This window comes from Pelophylax lessonae (genome assembly GCF_965119305.1).
Source record: "Pelophylax lessonae genome assembly, chromosome: 4".
NCBI classification, from domain to species: Eukaryota; Metazoa; Chordata; class Amphibia; order Anura; family Ranidae; genus Pelophylax; species Pelophylax lessonae.
Window position 1 is genome coordinate 239871903 of NC_138771.1, and position 19429 is coordinate 239891331.

The 19429-nt window shown below is 40.7% G+C and overlaps 1 protein-coding gene across 1 annotated transcript in view; it reads left to right on the forward strand.

Moving 5' to 3' along the window:
- The window catches only part of CNTN1 (contactin 1), a 279141-nt gene that overhangs the window by 157619 nt on the left and 102093 nt on the right, over positions 1-19429 (forward strand). The window contains exons 5-6 of the mRNA XM_082252863.1: positions 1623-1795; positions 6445-6540. Coding sequence (XP_082108989.1) covers positions 1623-1795; positions 6445-6540 — 269 coding nt within the window. The remainder of the gene's footprint in view (positions 1-1622; positions 1796-6444; positions 6541-19429) is intronic.

Genomic DNA, 19429 nt, shown 5'->3' on the forward strand with positions numbered 1-19429 from the left:
TGGCAGCATCATGGTTCGGGCTTGCTTTTCTTCAGCAGGGACAGGGAAGATGGTTAAAATTGATGGGAAGATGGATGGAGCCAAATACAGGACCAATCTGGAAGAAAACCTGATAGAGTCTGCAAAAGACCAGAGACTGGGACGGAGATTTGTCTTCCAACAAGACAATGATCCAAAACATAAAGCAAAATCTACAATGGAATGGTTCACAAATAAACATATCCAGATGTTAGAATGGCCAAGTCAAAGTCCAGACCTGAATCCAATCGAGAATCTGTGGAAAGAACTGAAATCTGCTGTACACAAACACTCTCCATCCAACCTCACTGAGCTTGAGCTGTTTTGCAAGGAGGAATGGGCAAAAATTTCAGTCTCTCGATGTGCAAAACTGATAGAGACATACCCCAAGCGACTTACAGCTATAATTGCAGCAAAAGGTGGCGCTACAAAGTGTTAACTTAAGGGGGCTGAATAATTTTGCACGCCCAATTTTTCCGTTTTTTATTTGTTAAAAAGTTTGAAATATCCAATAAATTTCGTTCCACTTCATGATTGTGTCCCACTTGTTGTTGATTCTTCCCAAAAATTTACAGTTTTATATCTTTGTGTTTGAAGCCTGAAATGTGGCAAAAGGTCGCAAAGTTCAAGGGGGCCGAATACTTTCGCAAGGCACTGTAATATTGATAAAAAGGTACAATGTTATTTAGTAAAATTCCAGAAATAGAAGAAAAATGACATAAACTTTTGGATGTGGTTCAGATATTTTGTTTCTATACTTCCATAGAGTAGCAAATATAAGAGTTTTCTTGTAACTGTAAAATGCATTGTGCCTTAAATTTAAAGTAAAAAGATTAACGTTGGGGTAATGCAGAAACATGTCTGGGGCTACAGTGAATTGTACATCCTTGTTTAAAATGTACAAGCCAATACCTAAGGCAGCTTGTCTAAGCATATACAGCACCTCTGATTTTTGTAGATGTTCACATACACTTGGTCTATGTAATCTACCTAACTACAGAGACATCATACAACGTGGGTAGAGGAGAAGGAGAATGGAAAACAAACAGCAGCTGAAAACCATGGCAGGTGTCTGTTTTTAATCTACACAAGATACTCATTTTGGGAGTCACAGATGGCCTTTCTGCTATAAAAGCAGCACTGGTTCCCTCTCAATTTCCAAGCATGCTAAACTATTGTTATTTTACATGTCCTACTATGCCAGGAGGGAGATTCTACTCAAATGGAAACTTTCTACCCTGCCATCCTAAAATGATTGGTGCTCAGCTTTTAGAACTGTGCTTCCAATGTTCCAATTGATGTACTGTATATGAGTAGAGGCTACACAGCCAAATTTGAAAAAAATCTGGGTCTGCATGGACAGACTCAGTCTGACCCTTATCTCTTGCTGATATATTGTATTTTGGAAACTTTTAATAAAGTTTTTTATTGTAAAAAAAATAAATAAAAGCAGCAGTGGTATTTTCATGGACTCAGATAAAAATATTAATATGTTTTAAGTGTATTAATTGTTCAAAGTAAGGTATCCCTTTGGCTTTGAAAGTGTTTATCACCTTGAGTTAGCATGGACTATATTGTCTAACATGAAAACATTAATGTTTCAGGTGGAGACTAAACAACTGGGACATTGATCTTCTAAATCCACGCTACAGTATGATTGGAGGTAATCTATTAATCAACAATCCAGATAAATCAAGAGATACTGGAAAATATGTCTGCATAGTGACCAATGAATATGGAATAATCAGAAGCCACGAAGCCAGCCTCAACTTTGGATGTAAGCATTCATTTAAGTATCTGAAAACAGCAGGGGATACAAAGCAAACCACAAATAACACTGCTTATTATCAGACTATAAGTCTTTGCATATCCATGTTACTGCATCTTCTAAATTCTATGTATCATAGTAAATGTACTAGTCATTTTTGACAAACTTGACACCAGTTACTATGTATCTCCCTCAACTTCTGCCCATTTGTATGCTTCTCTGTCTTTATCTCTAGAGACAAGCAAAACAGTGTGGAAACTTCAGAACGAACCATTGCAAACATTAACATAGATTTACTGTATGTAATACTTTGCCAATCCAATGGTTCTTAATCCACCAACCTGATTTTAGGCACTCTCTTTGTTTTAACTTTTTAATTAAAAAATGTTTGTCTCCACATTCACTTTATACTGAGCTCTACCAGGATTGTGATTTAATTATATGGGCTGTTAAGTCCATAGTAAGCCAACTTGTGTGCCAGTTAGTAGAGGGCATGTATTTATATTAAACAGTAATGCTTGGTAGGAGAAGGGGGTCTGCACAGTATTTTTTTTTTTAACATAAAAGGAGTAAAAATGTCACTCTGAACCATAAATTGAAGCAACACATTCAAATGCAAATCTGGTACAAATCTCATAGGTCAAAATATTTAATGAATTTATTTTTTATTATTTTTTTTTTAGGTTGGTGTGTTAGAACATGTTTGCTATGGTGTTTTAATAATGCACAGTTTTAGGCATTACATCTTTGTGTTTATGTATATTGAATTGTTAGTGCACTGTGTGGGTGCCTACAAGTAGTAGTATACAGCCGCATAGTATGCATGGCAGAGTGCTTATTACACGTATTTTCCTATCCTGTGTAAGGTTTAAGGAATGCAACAAAATAAGTACCAGTTTGAAGTGATTGGAATTGCTCCCAGAAGCTAGTTGCCATGACATTGCCACCTTGCTGATTTAGTAACATACACTGCCCACCATAATCATGCACTATAACTGAATAGAAACTGCAGCAAAAAATATACAGCTTTATCCAATATATCAAGCATTTGCTTAATTTATGTTTTTTTTTTTTTGGTTTGTTTTTTTGTTTTTTTTAACAGAACGTTTTTGCTTAGTTTATATTTAGTTTGTACGTCTTCATTTTTTCATATGCTCCTTGCTGGAATGCAAGTGTGGCTAGCAAAATTTTTTAATTAAAAAATGTATCCCAATACTCTGAGGAACATTTTACCATATGGCGGCACACTGCCTTTTTTTATTTACCATTTCTACAGCAGGAGTTTTGCCTAGTAATTCAATGCAATTGTGGTTGTAAAAAAATAAAAATAAAAATATAGAAACATATAATGTGTCGGCAGATAAGAACCATTTGGCCCATCTAGTCTGCCCAATATACCTGAATCCTATGATTAGTCCCTGGCCCTATCTTGTATGAAGGATAGCCTTATGCCTATCCCATGCATGCTTAAACTCCTTCACTGTATTTGCAGCTACCACTTCTGAACAAAACTCTTGTATATTACTAGTCCATACAAAATATTTTTCCTTGATTTACTGGGTAAACTGCCCTAACTACTTCAGTGAAATTGTACCAATTTGTCTTACTGCCATCTAGTGTCTGTGGCTAGATGTGCAAGCCACAAGCAATTATACTACAAAAAACAGTTTTTTGAAAGGGCTATATAGGAGTGTTGAAAGTGGAAATTATTTAGCCTAAGTCTATGGTCTCGTACAAACAGACATGCAGTAGTACCCCTATTAGACCCTTTCCTAGGAAAAATATGAAGGAGGACTAGAGCATGAACTATTGCAGACCCTACAATCCATTCTAATGTTAACATAGATTTATATAATGCAAAGCCAACACTTTACTGAACACATGTTTATTGGTCCATTTGACTCAGTGCCTTTGTTTGTCCCAGGGGTCAAGAATCACCCAGGATGGCCATCATGAATATAGGGCAAGAAGCTTGATTTGATTCTTGCATGTGGGACCTAAATCCCCTTGCCGAGTCCTTAGTCTATGATATTGTTGACCTGAGCATCAAACAACCCTGTAAATAAATATAAATTATATAAAGTATATGCACATTTATTAGCAAACTGTGCTGGGTTTACTTCCCTTTATATGCTGTACATCACTTTAATTTACACTTACTGCCTAAAGCCTTCATATTGAACTGTTATCCATTTGAGTTATTTTAACTACTGTGTATTATTTTGAGTCATTAGCATACATTTCCTTGTATTCATTTAATGACATTTCTTCATGAATTTATTATAATTTAGACATTATTTTATTTTCAACCGTATTCATGTTTATTTATATACATGTTCTCCATGGTGTCTGCACAAAAAACATAGTTAAGGCTTAATAAATCATTTATAACTGTTTACATTTATAAATTAATTCTTTAATAAAGCTGTTATTATTGCTTTAATGAAAGTATAAATAAAAAGCTACATCAGACTTTTCTTGATTTCATAGTGTTTAACATTCTCGTACAACTTTGGCTATGCAACAAGCAAAAAATACAGGAATGTATTTTTACCATGTTCCACCTAAGAGCTAATAAGGTGCAGGTAAAAGTGAGCTGTACAGGATCACTTGACCTTGACTTTAAGGCATTTCTATTCTACAGAAACCCACAATTATAATTTAACATTTAAGTGTTCTTAGATTACAAGATATACCATATACTGTATACAATACAGTGACATTTTGAAACATATCAAACTTGTGCAGCTAGAGACAAAAAACACAGAACAAACCATGATAAAAAAAAAAATCACCTAATAGACCACACAGTGCATAGGAAACAAAAAGCACCATTTTACAAAAATGTTATATTTTTGTACAGAACACAAATCTTCAAATACACAGTGCATAAAGGAACAAAGAATGGTTCATAAGTAACAGTGCCAAAGCTCCAAAAAGGCTTCCACTGTGTATAAATAAGTTGAAGTCCCATTTGCATCAATCAAAACAATCTACAGTATATGTATCCTCTTAGAAATGATCCCTCCCCACCACTATGATCCACTTCAATAAATGTGCAATTCCCCATCCTGTGCTCACACTGAAAACTCACCAAGGGCATGACCTTTTTGGATATGAAAGAGTATAATGCTCTTTCTCAAAAATGTCCTTTTGCTGCAATCTCTCCTATGGTCCTCTTCTCCCAGTGATGCAAAAAAAAAAAATGAAAAGGCTCAAATAGTGAAATGTATTGTATTTAGGGAATAATTCCAGGCATCAGCATGTTATACATAGTTCCAGCTTGAACCTATGTAATTCTGTATATACCATACATGGCTGATGCCCCTAAAAGCTTGAAATAACTAATGTAGACACCGCTATTTCGGAGATCTCGACTTGTGTTTTTTTTTTTTTTTCACCTCTTAAGTTCCTCCTCTACTCACAGGGAATATCAATGTCTGCATTCTTTCACTGAAATATAATAGGTTGGTGCTTTTTATTTTTTTTAACGTGGTCCAGGTGCAGAGAATGTTCTTTGCCCTTTTTAAAAAAAAAAAAAAAAAAAAGGTCAGCAACTACAAATACTGTACCTGCAGACTTTTAATAAAAGTGCACCTACCTGTCCACTGGTCCTGTCCAGTGGTCCTGTCCTCACCCGAACTGGTTCTCTGCCAGTCTTCTGATCCCTGGCGCTGACATGTTTACTGTGAGTTATTCCTTGCGGCTTCACAGCTGGCTGCCCACTGCACACATGCACTGCACTTGCTGCTCTTTGTGAATGGTCCTACAGCCTTCTGGGACCTGTGATGTGTCCCAGAAGATTGCCAGCAGGGGCAAGGCTGTCCAACCAGAAGTGGGTCCAATCAAAACAAGGTACCCGTGTCCCCTGCGCAAAAAGGGTCAAAAATAGAAGAGGATGGAGGCGGAGGATGGCATACGGTGATTGACATTAATTTACTCATATAGGTATCACTGCATGATGTACCACTGATATCCACAGGGGTTGATTTTCTAAAACAGGAAAATCTGGTGCAGCTCTACATAAAAATCAGCTTCCAGGTTAATTTGTCAAAGCCTATGTAAACAAGCTGACGTTAGAAGCTGATTAGCTACCATTCTCAGCTGCACCAGATTTGGCACTCACCCATTTTAGTAAGTCAACCGCAGTGTGCTAAAATTGCTCCCCAAACATAAAGGAACAAAAATCAAGAAGCTTATCAGAACCTATTTTTTATCATAGATCTGTAAGTATGGTTAGGTTTGGTTGCCACATGCAAGACTCTTTCTGTAGAGAAGTGGAAATTGATTAAATCCAAATAACATTTTTTTTTTTAGATTTGAATAGAATACCTGTGCATTTGATTGCTGGGTATGTACATGTTGGGGTAATTACTACTTTTGTCATGTCCTAGTGAAAATAACTGAGTGGGAATCTTCCCAGTGGGGACACATTTAAAGTTTTATATTTTACTGAAAGCTTTTCACCGCTTTATGGAAAAAGGGTTTTTATTGCTGTCTCTTTCCCAATAATGTGAGAAGAAATGTGTCCAGTGGGAACACAGACAACTTATAGGCAAGCATTAAAAATACAATTTACCAGTCTTGAAATGATATATTGCATTGTGTAAGTGGATAAAATATCCTCAATAATTATTATGTAATTTATTTGAATATAGATCTTGACCCTTTCCCTCCTGAGGAGCGACCAGAAGTAAAAGTGAAGGAAGGCACAGGAGTGATGCTGATTTGTGACCCTCCTCCACACTTCCCAGGTGATAACCTTCAAAATGATCATTAAATTGTTTCTTTCCTACCTGTCCTTATTCTATGCCAACAAGACCAACAGCATATGTTTCATTATCATATGAGCTGCCTTATTTTCTTCCTTTTTAAATACTAAAACAACTTTCTAGGTTAAAACATAAGTCTGGATTGTGAATTCACAAATATTGTAAGAAATATTAGAAAGTCACGTCTTTGTGAGCTGAATCCACTCCTTCCAGGCTAGGAATATAATTTCTTTCTACCACCACTGAAAATAGCCTCTTGGGACTTTAGTGGCAGATGGGAGTGACTAATTCATGGTGCATGACCAAGGTCTAAACTATTCAGGTAATCACAGATGTCCTGCACTCGCCTTCATGCTACAATGAATGAAAAAAATAAATGGCACACTGGGAAATAATTGTTATGCTACCCAGTGAGACCAGTTGGCTGCTTACAAGATAAGTGCACTTTCAACTTTAATCCATTAATTGCCCACCCCTTGCCCTCAGTAGCAAAATACCATGTACACTGAACAAAATTATAAACGTAACACTTTCATTTTTGCCCCCATTTTTCATGAGCTGAACTCAAAGATCTAAGACTTTTTCTATGTACACAAAAGGTCTATTTCTCTCAAATATTGTTCACAAATCTGTCTAAATTTGTGTTAGTGAGCACTTCTCCTTTGCTGAGATAATCCATCCACCTCACAGTTGTGGCATATCAAGATGCTGATTAGACAACATAATTATTGCACAGGTGTGCCTTAGACTGGCCACAATAATCGGCCACTCTAAAATATGCAGTTTTATCACACAGCACAATGCCACAGATGTCGCAAGTTTTGAAGGGAGCATGCAATTGGCATGCTGACTGCAGGAATATCCACCAGAGCTGTTGCCCGTGAATGGAATGTTCATTTCTCTACCATAAGCCATCACCAAAGGCGTTTCAGAGAATTTGGCAGTACATCCAACCGGCCTCACAACCGCAGAACATATGTAGCCACACCAGCCCAGGACCTCCACATCTAGCATCTTTACCTCCAAGATCATCTGAGACCAGCCACCCGGACAGCTGCATAGACCAAGAATTTCTGCACAAACTGTCAGAAACCATCTCAGGGAAGCTAATCTGCATGCTCGTCCTCCTCATTGGGGTCTTGACCTGACTGCAGTTCGTCGTCGTAACCGACTTGAGTGGGAAATGCTCACATTCAATGGCATCTGGCACTTTGAAGAGGTGTTCTCTTCATGGATGAATCCCAGTTTTCTTAGATCTTTGAGTTCAGCTCATGAAAAATGAGGGCAAAGACAAGTGTTGCGTTTATAATTTTGTTCAGTATAGAAACCCATACATTGGTACAGGATTTAAGCTCTTAAACTGCCCTGCAGATCCACATCCTGTAGCCTGTGCTATTCAGGTTAAATACGGAGCAGAAAGCCTGTTGCATGCAACTGGTGATAACAGAGGAATGCCATGGATCTTAATGGCGAATCATATCTGCAAATTAGCACATACTACTGACAGATTACCAATATATCATTTGGATTTCTGCCCTGTATAAATCCAGTACAGGCTGCAAGAGCTCTGATCAAGCAGTGAAACCTAAAAGATATTTATATCAGCAGCAAAAGGTATTGCAATTTTTCTTTAAGAACTTGCAAACCTCATCTTCTAATATACATATGCTGCCCTCCTTACTTTTAAAGTGTTTGTTACCTCAAAACTTCATATTCCTGATAAGTGCCTGCTGTATCATGTAATTTTATAAGAAAGTATCCTGTTATCTTTGTATTGCTTCCTTTATGTGAAAAACCCTGGTGTTCCTGCTAGTCCCCCTGCTTTCCTATTAAAAAATGACCAGAGTACTCAGTGATCAGTTCTCTAGCTATGCTGGGAACTCAGTGTGCTCTACACCAATGATCAGACTTATGCTGACATGCCCCAGCTGTACAGCCATTCACTGGAAAGTTCAGTGTACTGCTGCTTCTCCTTCCCCCAGCTCTTATGTAGCTGAGAACAGAGGGAATGTGACCACATATAAAAAAAGTGAAAAAGGGTATTTATATTTTTTTTATATCTATACCAAAATGTTTTGCTTTTCATTAATATTTTAAACTGAATGGATTGTTTTACAAGGTGAACGTTGACAATCACTTTAAGATTTTCTTCTAGTGTGGAAACTGACACTTCAGTAGGATTTCACACAACTGTATCACTATAATCATTGTGATTTTACAGTCCTTGGCACTGTGTACCTTGGCACTGGTCATCTACTATAATAGTATGTGATAGGATATGCCACAATCATCCAGTTTGGGCTTTGTTACATATGTTACTGAGAAAGGGGGAGTTATATTACAGAAAACAAAATACAAAAACAGAAATGTTAGAGAATTTAGAGCACAAGAAAAGATTGCTCATTTATGTTCCAGTGCTCACTATTTAATTAATCAGTCAATCAGTCAATATATGTGTGTGTGTGTGTATATATATATATATATATATATATATATATATATGTATACATATTATATATATACATATATATACATATATATATATATATATATATATATATACATACACCTCTACGTGTGTATATATATATATATATATATATATGAGGTGTATATATATATATATATATATATATATATATATATATAGTACAGTAAAACTGCAGGCAAGGGCACTGGGGGGCAAACTAATGTTAATTTGTTTTATTTAGTAATGTAATCCAATAGGATTACAATATATCAGTGTGTTCGTGTGTTTTACTTTTCAAATTTGCCGCCGGTTCCACCCCCCTGCGACATGACGCTCGCAGGGAACGGAAGCCGGGGCACAGAGCATCAGGCGGAAGATCTGGCCACTGTATGCTGCAGGAACACATCGCGGGATCCCGGGGACAAGGTAAGTAACCCCTCTTCCAGGATCCAGCGATGCTCCCTGGCGGTATCCTGAGTGTGGCTTGGGGTTACCGCTAATGGCACTGAAATTCCACCCCGAGCCACACTCGGGAATACCGTTAAGGAGGTTAAAGGATTTTAAATAAACGGTGCTGCACTATTGGCATGCCATTTGTTTTCCATGTTTATTTTGACATCCTATGGTTGATGAGAGAACGTGGCTTTTCATAGAAGTATTGCACATCTTTGGTTCAAAAGCTCTGTGTTCCCCGGGACCTGGGGGCTCTGGTGAGTGCATTGTGTTTCTATACTTGCACGTGGTGGAGCACTGAGGTAGCACTGGATTCAAGAAGCACAAATATTTATACTAAGATGTTTGGACTTTATATAACTTTCATTATTGTGTTGAAACAAAATACACGTTTTGTGGACTTTGCTGTTTATTTTTCACTATTGGTTTGGAATGACATGCATTTTAGATTATTGTCACACTCATTTTCACTAGTGACATTCAGTATTATTTTCAGCACTTTGAGATTTATACATTTTTTGTCACACTTATTTGTTGTATAATTCACATCACTTATGGATTTGCACTACATGTTTTGAGCTGTTTCCTTTAGCCATAGCATTGCATGTATATCATAGGTCATAATGTAGAGTCAAAAAGGGGTAATACCTAAGGTGTTTAAATACCAGGTATTGTTTTATATGTCATTTTATGGTTTTGGATAAGTGCTTAAGATTTTTTGGATATACTATTTGGTATAGATATTTTACCACACTATTATATTAGGAAAGGGATATTTACCCCTGGCACCCCAGGTGTGACAGCGCCTTCTCTCTGACATTCACATCCATTTATTCTGGCCCAAGCCAGAAGGCTAGAGGCTGCAGTCACTAGAGTAGGTTTTTAAGGGACTGGCGCTGTGTCTAGGTATTTAGTTCCATACCATGGATATCTCTAGAAAGCCTTGCACAAACAATTGCCATTATTCCTTGCATATTGTACAACAGATTTTTTTGGATCCTCTGACCAAATAAGGGTTGAGATTGTGTAGGCGATTAAACAATAGTTAATAAAAAAACATTGAATTTTATTAATTTATTATTAAGAACAAAAATCATTGGTGACACAGTCATACAAAATACACTCAAAGCCCGAAGGCAGTGACATAGAAAAGTTGCAACACAATAGGGAAATGGTGATTCGTGATGTTATGCCTTGTCATTCAGGCTTGGGATCTGCTGTGGATGTAATTTAAACATCGGGACTCCAACGCGTTTCAACTTGTTAAAATATTGCCTTTTTCAAGGAAATGACCACTTCTATAAAAGATAATTGTAAACAATTACTGTCTCCTTGTAGCAGAATAGAAGACAGAGTGTTGATCCTACTTACATACAGTGATTTATGCAGAGATGTTTAGACCACACATGGGAGCGCTTTTGTCCCCCTCCACCCCCTGGCATACAACAGGACCTCAAAAGGAGAGGGTACTGTTATCCATACAAGGAATAACCAAGTCCGCTTGTAAGGTTCCAAAATTGGATGGTAGTATCAATTTAAATTTTATAACAATTGAAAAGTACAAACTTTCCACTTACTAGGTGTCTTGTTAAAGCGTGTAGGACTATTGGAATCCTGGTAGGGCTCCTAGTCTTGCAGTGAGATTCCCTATGGGACGCCAAAGCCTCTAAGGGAAGAGGTTTAAAAATGGGGGTAAAGAAAGGGGAGGTTTCTTCCATTTTATCTAAAATTTGCTTAAGGAGCAAATATAATAGACTTATTCTCTAATGTCAGTATGCTATAGAAGGTATAAGGGGGTTCCTCCTCCACTCCTATCCCCATATGGAAAACCAAGCAGTATACTCCTGTCCACTCGTGAGAGACGCACATTCCTCCCCTCTGTGGTGAGGGGAATGGCATCTCTCACAGGTCCTCGGCGTCCTTTTGTGTGGATCGCGCATGCGTGGCACCGCGCCGTGCGATCCTGTTAGTCTGGGCTGGCCGGCTCCCTGTCTTGCCACTGCGCGTGCGCCAGATGGCTGCGCGCGCAGTGGCAATGGAACTGCCTCTCCCGGACAACACAAAAGGACGCCGCCAACACGGAAAGGATCTGCCACAGACCTGGAACTTTTTCTGGTCATTGGAGGCCCCTAGATGAAGAAAGAGAGAGCCTCCAGTGGCTTTGCTGCACCAGCAGAAGTGGGGCCTGTCCATGCCGGGTGCAAGCCTGAAAAAAGGTGACAACTAGAAACAGCACTCCCATGTCTCCAGCCAGACATCCCTGCATTTACATAAAAGCATTGAAAATCAAAACATCATAATAAAATATCCTGCATTAGTCATGTGAAAAAATCATATACCAACACAAGACATTCACAATGTCGTTTTTTGTTTGCCATTTGTCCAGGTAAGTCGGGTAAGATGGAGAGTCTAATTCCACTAACAATTTATAAAATAGGGACAGGCTATGTGAGGGTGGGTTCTTGTGATTGAAAATAGCTTTCACAGGGGTCAGTTCAGACAAATCTCTCAGCGGTTGAGGTAGAGTGTGTGTGAATCACGCTAGTTGGTTATAGCGCCAATTATCCATGAAAGTAACAGACTCGGACCGCACCAAGAGGGAGAGCGCTTTGAGACGCTTAGCGTGAAGGACATGGTGTAAGAGGAAGGGGCCCTTCGGGGACCAGTCCGTGAAGCTTTTGTCCAATGATCCAGGTAGAAAATAATCATGATGAAGCAGTGGCATTAGAGGAGAATTGCAGGGGCAGGAGTATTTTCCAGGTAAAGAGTCCCAAACGGCCAGAGAGGAGCTTGTTAATGGGGATATCAATTTCAGGTAATGTCTGGGCCGATTTAGGTATCCAAGGGGCGACACCCAGATCCAGACCGGCCAGTTGCGTTTCTAATTGAACCCATAGTTTGGTTGTCCCATGGAACTTCCAGTCAAAGATACGAGTAAGTATTGACGCTTGGTAGTATGCTTTAATATTTGGGAGGGCGAGACCTCTGGAGCATTTGGTTCTAAACAGAGTTGTTCTAGCTATAAGTGGGTTCTTGTCCCACCAGATATAGTGGGAAATCAATTTTTGTAATCGTGAGAAGAAGCCTACAGACACACCCAATGGGATCATCTGAAACAAAAATAGAATTCCGGGGAGGATGTTCATTTTTATGACGTTATTTTTCCCAACCAGGAGTAGGACAAAGACGCCCAACATCTCAGGTCAGATCTAATGGCATTCAGCAGGGGAATATAGTTGTACTTGAAGAGTGAGCTTAAGTGGGGAGTGAGGTAAATACCAAGATACTTCATGGTAGAAGGTTGCCAGCGAAATGGGAAATACGGTTTAAAGTTACGGTTTAAAGTTAGACACCTCTGTAGGCACAATATTAATGTTCAATATTTCTGATTTGGAGAGATTAATCTTAAAGTGAGAAAGCGTTTGGAAGGAGTCAAACATTGTCAACAAAACAGGTAAAGTGAGACGAGGTCGTTGTACAAAAAATAAAATGTCCTCCGCATATGCGGCGTATTTGTGGGTCGTATGACCCACCGTTACGCCGTGTATGTCTACGTTGTGTCGAATGGTAGCTAAAAAGGGTTCTAAAGAGAGGTCAAATAGTATAGGTGACATGGGACAACCCTGTCTTGTGCCATTTTGCAGGGAAAAAGGTTCACTCAATATGCCATTGACCCTAATCTTAGCCGTTGGAGAGGAGTGAAGAGAAGCAATTCGGTGGGTCATCAGAGGGCCTATGCCGAAGTGTTGAAGTGTGAGTATCAGGTAGTCCCAGGCCACCCGGTCAAAAGCCTTCTCGGCATCTGTGGACAGTAGTAGGGTGGGCTTGGAGCACCTGTGGACATGATGAATCAGCGAGATGACCCGCAAAGAATTGTCTCTGGCCTCTCGGCCGGAGATGAATCCCAAGTGGTCAGCAGAGACCCAATGTGGGAGTAAGGGGAGTAAGCGGTTAGCTATGACTTTCGCGTATAATTTTATATCCGCATTGAGTAATGAGATGGGACGATAACTACTACAGTTAGTAGGGTCCTTTCCGGGCTTTGGTATGATGGTAATATGAGCAGAGAGGAACTCAGAGTGCAGTCCAGTGTCAGTGGAAATGGAATTGGGATATGACGTCAGCTGTGGGAGTAGAATGTCATGAAAAGCTTTATAATATCTTGTGGTAAAGCCGTCTGGGCCTGGTGCTTTGCCAGTAGATGTGGATTTCAGGGCATTGCGAAACACTTCAACGGAAAACGCAGCCTCTAATTTCTCCAAGGAGGAGTCAGAAAGGCGAGGCAATTTAGTATGTGCGAGAAAGGAGGTGATAAGCTTGTGCCTAGCCTGTGAGGGGGGGTAAATAGTTTTTGAGTTAATGTTATAGAGGGCTGTGTAGTATTCCCTAAAAGCCTCAGCAATTTTTGAGGAAGTGTGGACCAAATCTCCGGAAGGGGTCTTGACCTTGGGAATAAATGAAGATGCTTTCTTAGCATGTAGGGATCTGTCCAGTTGTTTGCCAGGTTTGTTACATCATTCGTAGTGCTTCTGGGAAATTAGGTGGAAGTGTCTTTTGACCTCTAGGTGGAGAAGATCCCTAACCTCCTCCCGCTTTTGCGTCAGCGCCTCCAGGAGTGATTTATGAGCAGATAATTTATGCGCTCTTTCGAGCACGGACACTTGTCGCATTGCTTCCTCCAAGCGTTGACCGTGTTCCCTCTTTTTGCACGCTCCAAGTTCTTTTAGTTTACCACGGATCGTGGCTTTCTGGGCCTCCCAAAGTAAGGGAGAATCCACCTCCGCTGCGGAGTTTACAATGAAGTATTGCTTGAGTGACTCATATAATGCCAAGACATCTGCTGGGTCAGAAAGAAGGAAATCGTTCAATTTCCAGTTAATAGACTTGGGCGGCAGAGAGGGCACGGACAGGGTAATGGAGACAGACGCATGGTCAGAAACAGAAGCAGTTCCTATGGAGGTGGAGCGCACAAGGGGGAGATGGAAGTGGTCAATAAAAATGTTGTCTATGCGTGAGTAAGAATTATGTGTTTTGGAGAAATAGGAATAATCTCTCGCTTTAGGGTGGAGGATTCGCCATACATCCATTAATTGCATAGCCAGGAGTCTCTTTTTTTATAAAGGATAATTTTTTAAAAGAAAGTGAAGAACACGCTGAGGTGTCAAGTGTTGGGTCCAACGGCATAATAATATCACCCGCTAAGATCACTAGTCCCCTGCTGAAGTCCATCAATTTGGTCAGAACTTGTGAGAGAACGGGCGTTTGGTCGTGGTTCGGACAATAAACATTTGCCAAGTGCCTATAGTTCCCCTCAAAAATAGATAACGACCATGGTTATCAGCTAACATTTCCGAAAGTTGAAAGGGGATGCTCTTACTAAACCTGATGGCCACGCCTTTGCCTTTATTGGTGTCTGAAAGGCTATAATACCATTGCGCATACCTGTGTGAAGAGAGTCGCACGGAAGAGGTGTGAGTCAGGTGAGTTTCTTGAAGAAACACTATGGAGCAAGAGGATTTCTGCAGTTCCCTGAAAATGTTAGGCCTTCTAAAAGTGGTGTTCAGACCCCTGACGTTGTATGACATAACCTTCAGCGTGGTCATGGCTGTAGCAGAGCAACCCTTCGTGAAAATAGCGTCCACCTAGTCCAGCCTGGGGGAGAGGGGGGGGGGGGGTAGAGGGCAGGGAACAAGGGAGAAAAGGAGAGAGAGAAAGGGAAAGAGAAAGAGAAAACTTACAAGAAATAATCATATACAATCAAACATGTGTGGGTGTTAAAGGCAAATCACGCAACGAGTTGCAGTGAACCCTAGGGGCGCAGTGACGCCTGTCAGTCAGAACCGCCACAGTAGCAGAAAGGTCAGTGGCAGGACATAGACCACCAGGCAGCACTGCCCCCCAAAGGAAAGGGGCAAGAACCAGTAGTGGGGACTACATAGTAGCTCTTGGACGAGCGGGCTCTCTCTGGAGTTTCCGCCAACAAAATAATAAAAAGATACATTCAACCACATAACTTACGAGAGAGAAAAAATGGTCCATGGTAAAAAACAAAAAGGGAAAAACTCAGGGGATGGAGAAATCCAAGGGGGGGGGGGGTGGGAGCAACAATGTTCTCAGGCCCACAGGTGTAGTCCAAGAGGAAAAAAGAACAATACGGCACAGTTGAGAAATAGGCATATTAACTTGCAAGGGGTACCTCAAACTTGCTTTTGAGAGGAGCCAGGTGTTCCTGTGCGGCGTTTCTTGGAGGGCGTTTTGCGCCATTGGGAGTCAGGTGTAACAGTAAACGTTGGGATGCAGTCATGCCATCCAGGAAGCTCTACAGGTTTTATACCTGTGTCATTGAAGAAAGCTGGGAGATCCTCGGGGAATAGCAACGTGGAAGAGCGACCCCCAATCGCGGTAATCAAACATGGCGGGTAACCCCAGTGGTAAGTGGAGCCTTCCTCCCGAAGCTTTTCCAGTAGGGGTTTTAAAGCTCTGCGGCGTTCCAGCATTTCTTTAGACAGGTCAGGGTAAATGTTGAGGGATGCCCCATCAAAATCTATGTTTTGGGTGCCCTGCAGTTTTACCATAATGGCGTTTTTGTCTTTATAGTAGTGAAGCCTACAGATCACGTCTCGGGGTAAGTCTGTGGAGAGATTGCGAGGGCGGAGGGCTCTGTGAACCCGGTCAAAGTGGAGGGGATCAGTCGCAGCTCTGTTAAGTATGGAGTTTAAAATACCCCTTTTGGTGTCTTCCAGGTCGCAATCTTTAGTGGCCTCTGGGAGGCCTCGGATTCGCAAGTTGTTTTTGCGATTCCTGTTCTCCAGGTCTTCAAGCTTGTATAATGCTGTACAATGGGCCATAGTTAAGTGGGTAACTTTCTCTTGGAGCTCCTTGATGGTGTTTTCATGCAAGTCTTGGCGCTGTTCCGTTTCCTTGACCCTCCCTAGTATGTGGGACATGTCCGCACGAACTGCAGTGATTTCTTTTTTAGTGGACTTTTCCAAAGTGCGGAACATGCCCGCCATTTCTCCTTTAAGGCTCAGTAACAGGGACGCCATGTCCGAACCTGCAGGGGAGGGGGGTTCCTCCATGAGCTCTGAGCTGTATGTCGAGGCTGGTGAGGCTCTACGGGGAGATGCACCGTGTGCGGAAGGCGATCGGCTTCACTGCGATGCTGGGGCCTCCCCACTTGCGGTACTGGGGCTGTCAGCAATGAGGAACTGCTTTATAGAGCCTGAGGATGACTTTTTGGTAGCTGACCCCCTCCGTGTCTTCTTACCAAAAGTTGCTTGTTGTCCCTGGGTTTTTGCGGGCATGTTAAGAGGTATGTCGGCCGGAGAGTAGACAGAGCTCAGCTTAATCTCATCTGGCCTGCAGCATTAGAGTCACAGTCACACAAAGTCCAGAAGCAGATGTCTTGAAGATGTTAAGAGAGGGTGACAGTCTGTAAAATAGGCAGGCAGTTCAGTAAAGGCTTGTGTGGCTGCACAGAGGAGAAGAGGGGAATGCGGCCTGCTGGAGGACAGTGTCCCCTTGTGGGGGTCAGGATGGCGGGTAGCACGGCCCTGGCTTGTTTCTCGGTGGGGTGGGATGTAGGTGGATGGCGTTGGGGTAGCTTGGGGGTATTGGAGGAGAGTCAGGGCACGTTGGAGCTTAGCGGGTCCCGGGGCTCTTCCGGGTCCCGCCACAGGAAAGGCCGCGGCTTCAGCAGGTGGCTAGGCCTCAGGCCGGAGCTCCGCAAATCAGGGGCTCCCGGACAAAATAGCGGTGGATGCCTATCCCTGGGGAGTGGGGGAGTCTCCTGGTGGTGTTATTGAGCCCAAAGAGGTGGCAGAAAAGGAGGATGGAGGCCGATTTTGTGTTGTAGGAATGGAGCTCTCTTCTCTTGCGTCCGTCTCCATCGGCTTCCGGACACGCCCCCCTTCATATCTAATGTAGTACTTTTTATGTAAATATACAGAATATCATGAGATCAGCAAAAAAAATACAATAAATATACCGAATTTAGGCTACTTATTCAGAGGAAAAAGGAAAGAAAGAAAAAAAATGAAAATAAGAATAAAAAAAAGGAACTAAAAATAAAGATGATGAAAAAATATATAATTATAAAAATAATTTAAAAACATTTAAAATAAAAAAATTTAAATTTAAAAATAATAAAAAATAATTCCACAATGTTTTTCTCCTTTGCTTGCTCCCATTATCTCTACGTTTGTGGCGTAGCCATGGGGACCAGTTGTGCCCCATTCTACGCCAACATATACTTGGGGATGTGGGAGCGGGACTTTTTGGCAGATAAAGCCAATTCTATGTACTCCTGCCATATTATGTTATGGCAGAGGTACATAGACGTTATATTCATTGTCTGGAATGGCCCGGAATGCCTTATTGGGGAATGTTTACGCAAAATGAATCAGAACACCAAATCTGTTCTTTACAATGACGTACAGTCCAGATGAGGTGACTTTCTTGGACACTCGTGTCTCGGAAGATATGAATGGGAAACTAAAAACCCGACTATTCAGGAAAGAGACTGCTGGAAACACAATACTACATGCAGACAGTTTTCACCCAACACCACTAAAGAAGTCAATCCCATACAGCCAGTTTCTCCACATGTAAGTAGGATCAACACTCTATCTTCTAATCTGCTACAATTCTACAGTCTGCTGTTGAGTAATTGTTTATAATTATCTTTTATAGAAGTGGTGATTTCCTTGAAAAAGACAATATTTGAACAAGTTTAAACGCATTGGAGTCTCGATGTTTAAATTACATCCACAGCAGATCCCAAGCATGGATGACAAGGCATAACATCAGGAATCACCATTTCCCTATTGTGTTGCAATTTTTCTATGTCACTGCCTTCGGGCTTTGAGTGTACTTTGTATTACTGTGTTACCAACGATGAGACTGAGACGTTTTTGTTCTTAATAATAATTTAATAAAATTCAATATTTTTTATATTAACTATTGTTTAATTGCCTACACAATCCCAACCCTTATTTGGTCAGCGGATCCAAAAAAATCTGTTGTACAAGGTATTTAGTTCCATTCCTTCATGCTGCCTATCAGGATTTGGATTGTCTGACTTAGAAGAAAACTTAGTTGAGCCAGGAGCAGCATTTTTAATAATGCCTAAAGTGAAATTTAAAAAATGTCCAATTCCTTTAAAAAACCTGCCTGGAGGATGCCCTAAACCTGCCTGTGAATTAGAATATCTGTGGGATGCATACAACCTACTACAGCAACACTGTTATTTACAAAGTAGAACAAATGCCCCTTGCCAGCTTGTTTTTTGTAATGTAAAAACAGCATGGAACCCTTTGAAATACATACCAACCCCTTTTGGGGGACATTTGGGGGTGTCTCCATGATGTTTATAACATAAAAAAAATGTCAAGATTGAAATGTCATTTACTGGAAATGTTTGTTTTTATGTTTGTGTTTTTTTCTTAGCAAATGTCACTTTTGCTGTAGTAAATCCTACAGCAAGAATGACATAAGAAAAATGCTGTGGAGGCCCCCCAAAATCCATACCACTCTTTGGTATGGATTTTAAGAGGAAACCCCACACAAAAAAGAAAAGAAATGCATAGGTTTCCCACAAAATCCATAGCATGCCCTTTAACTGAGCATGCTGCCTGTCTGTCCAGGAAGGAAAGGGGAAGAGCTTGAGGTCCCTTCCTGAACCATACCAGTTCACATGCCCTAAACATGGCCCATTCTGCCAAGGGGGAAACAATTTTGGTAGGACAAGAGCCTCTTCCCCACAAACCTGCCCCAGTGAAGGGCTTATTGGAAACTAGAAGCTCACTTTAACAATAAGGGGGCACCCAGATAAGAGCCCCCTATGTAAATGAGTTAGGGGTACATAGTACTCCTACTCATTCACAAAAAAGCATACAGTAAATAAAAACAAACACGCACACAATGTAAATCCATCATCAGTCATGCCAT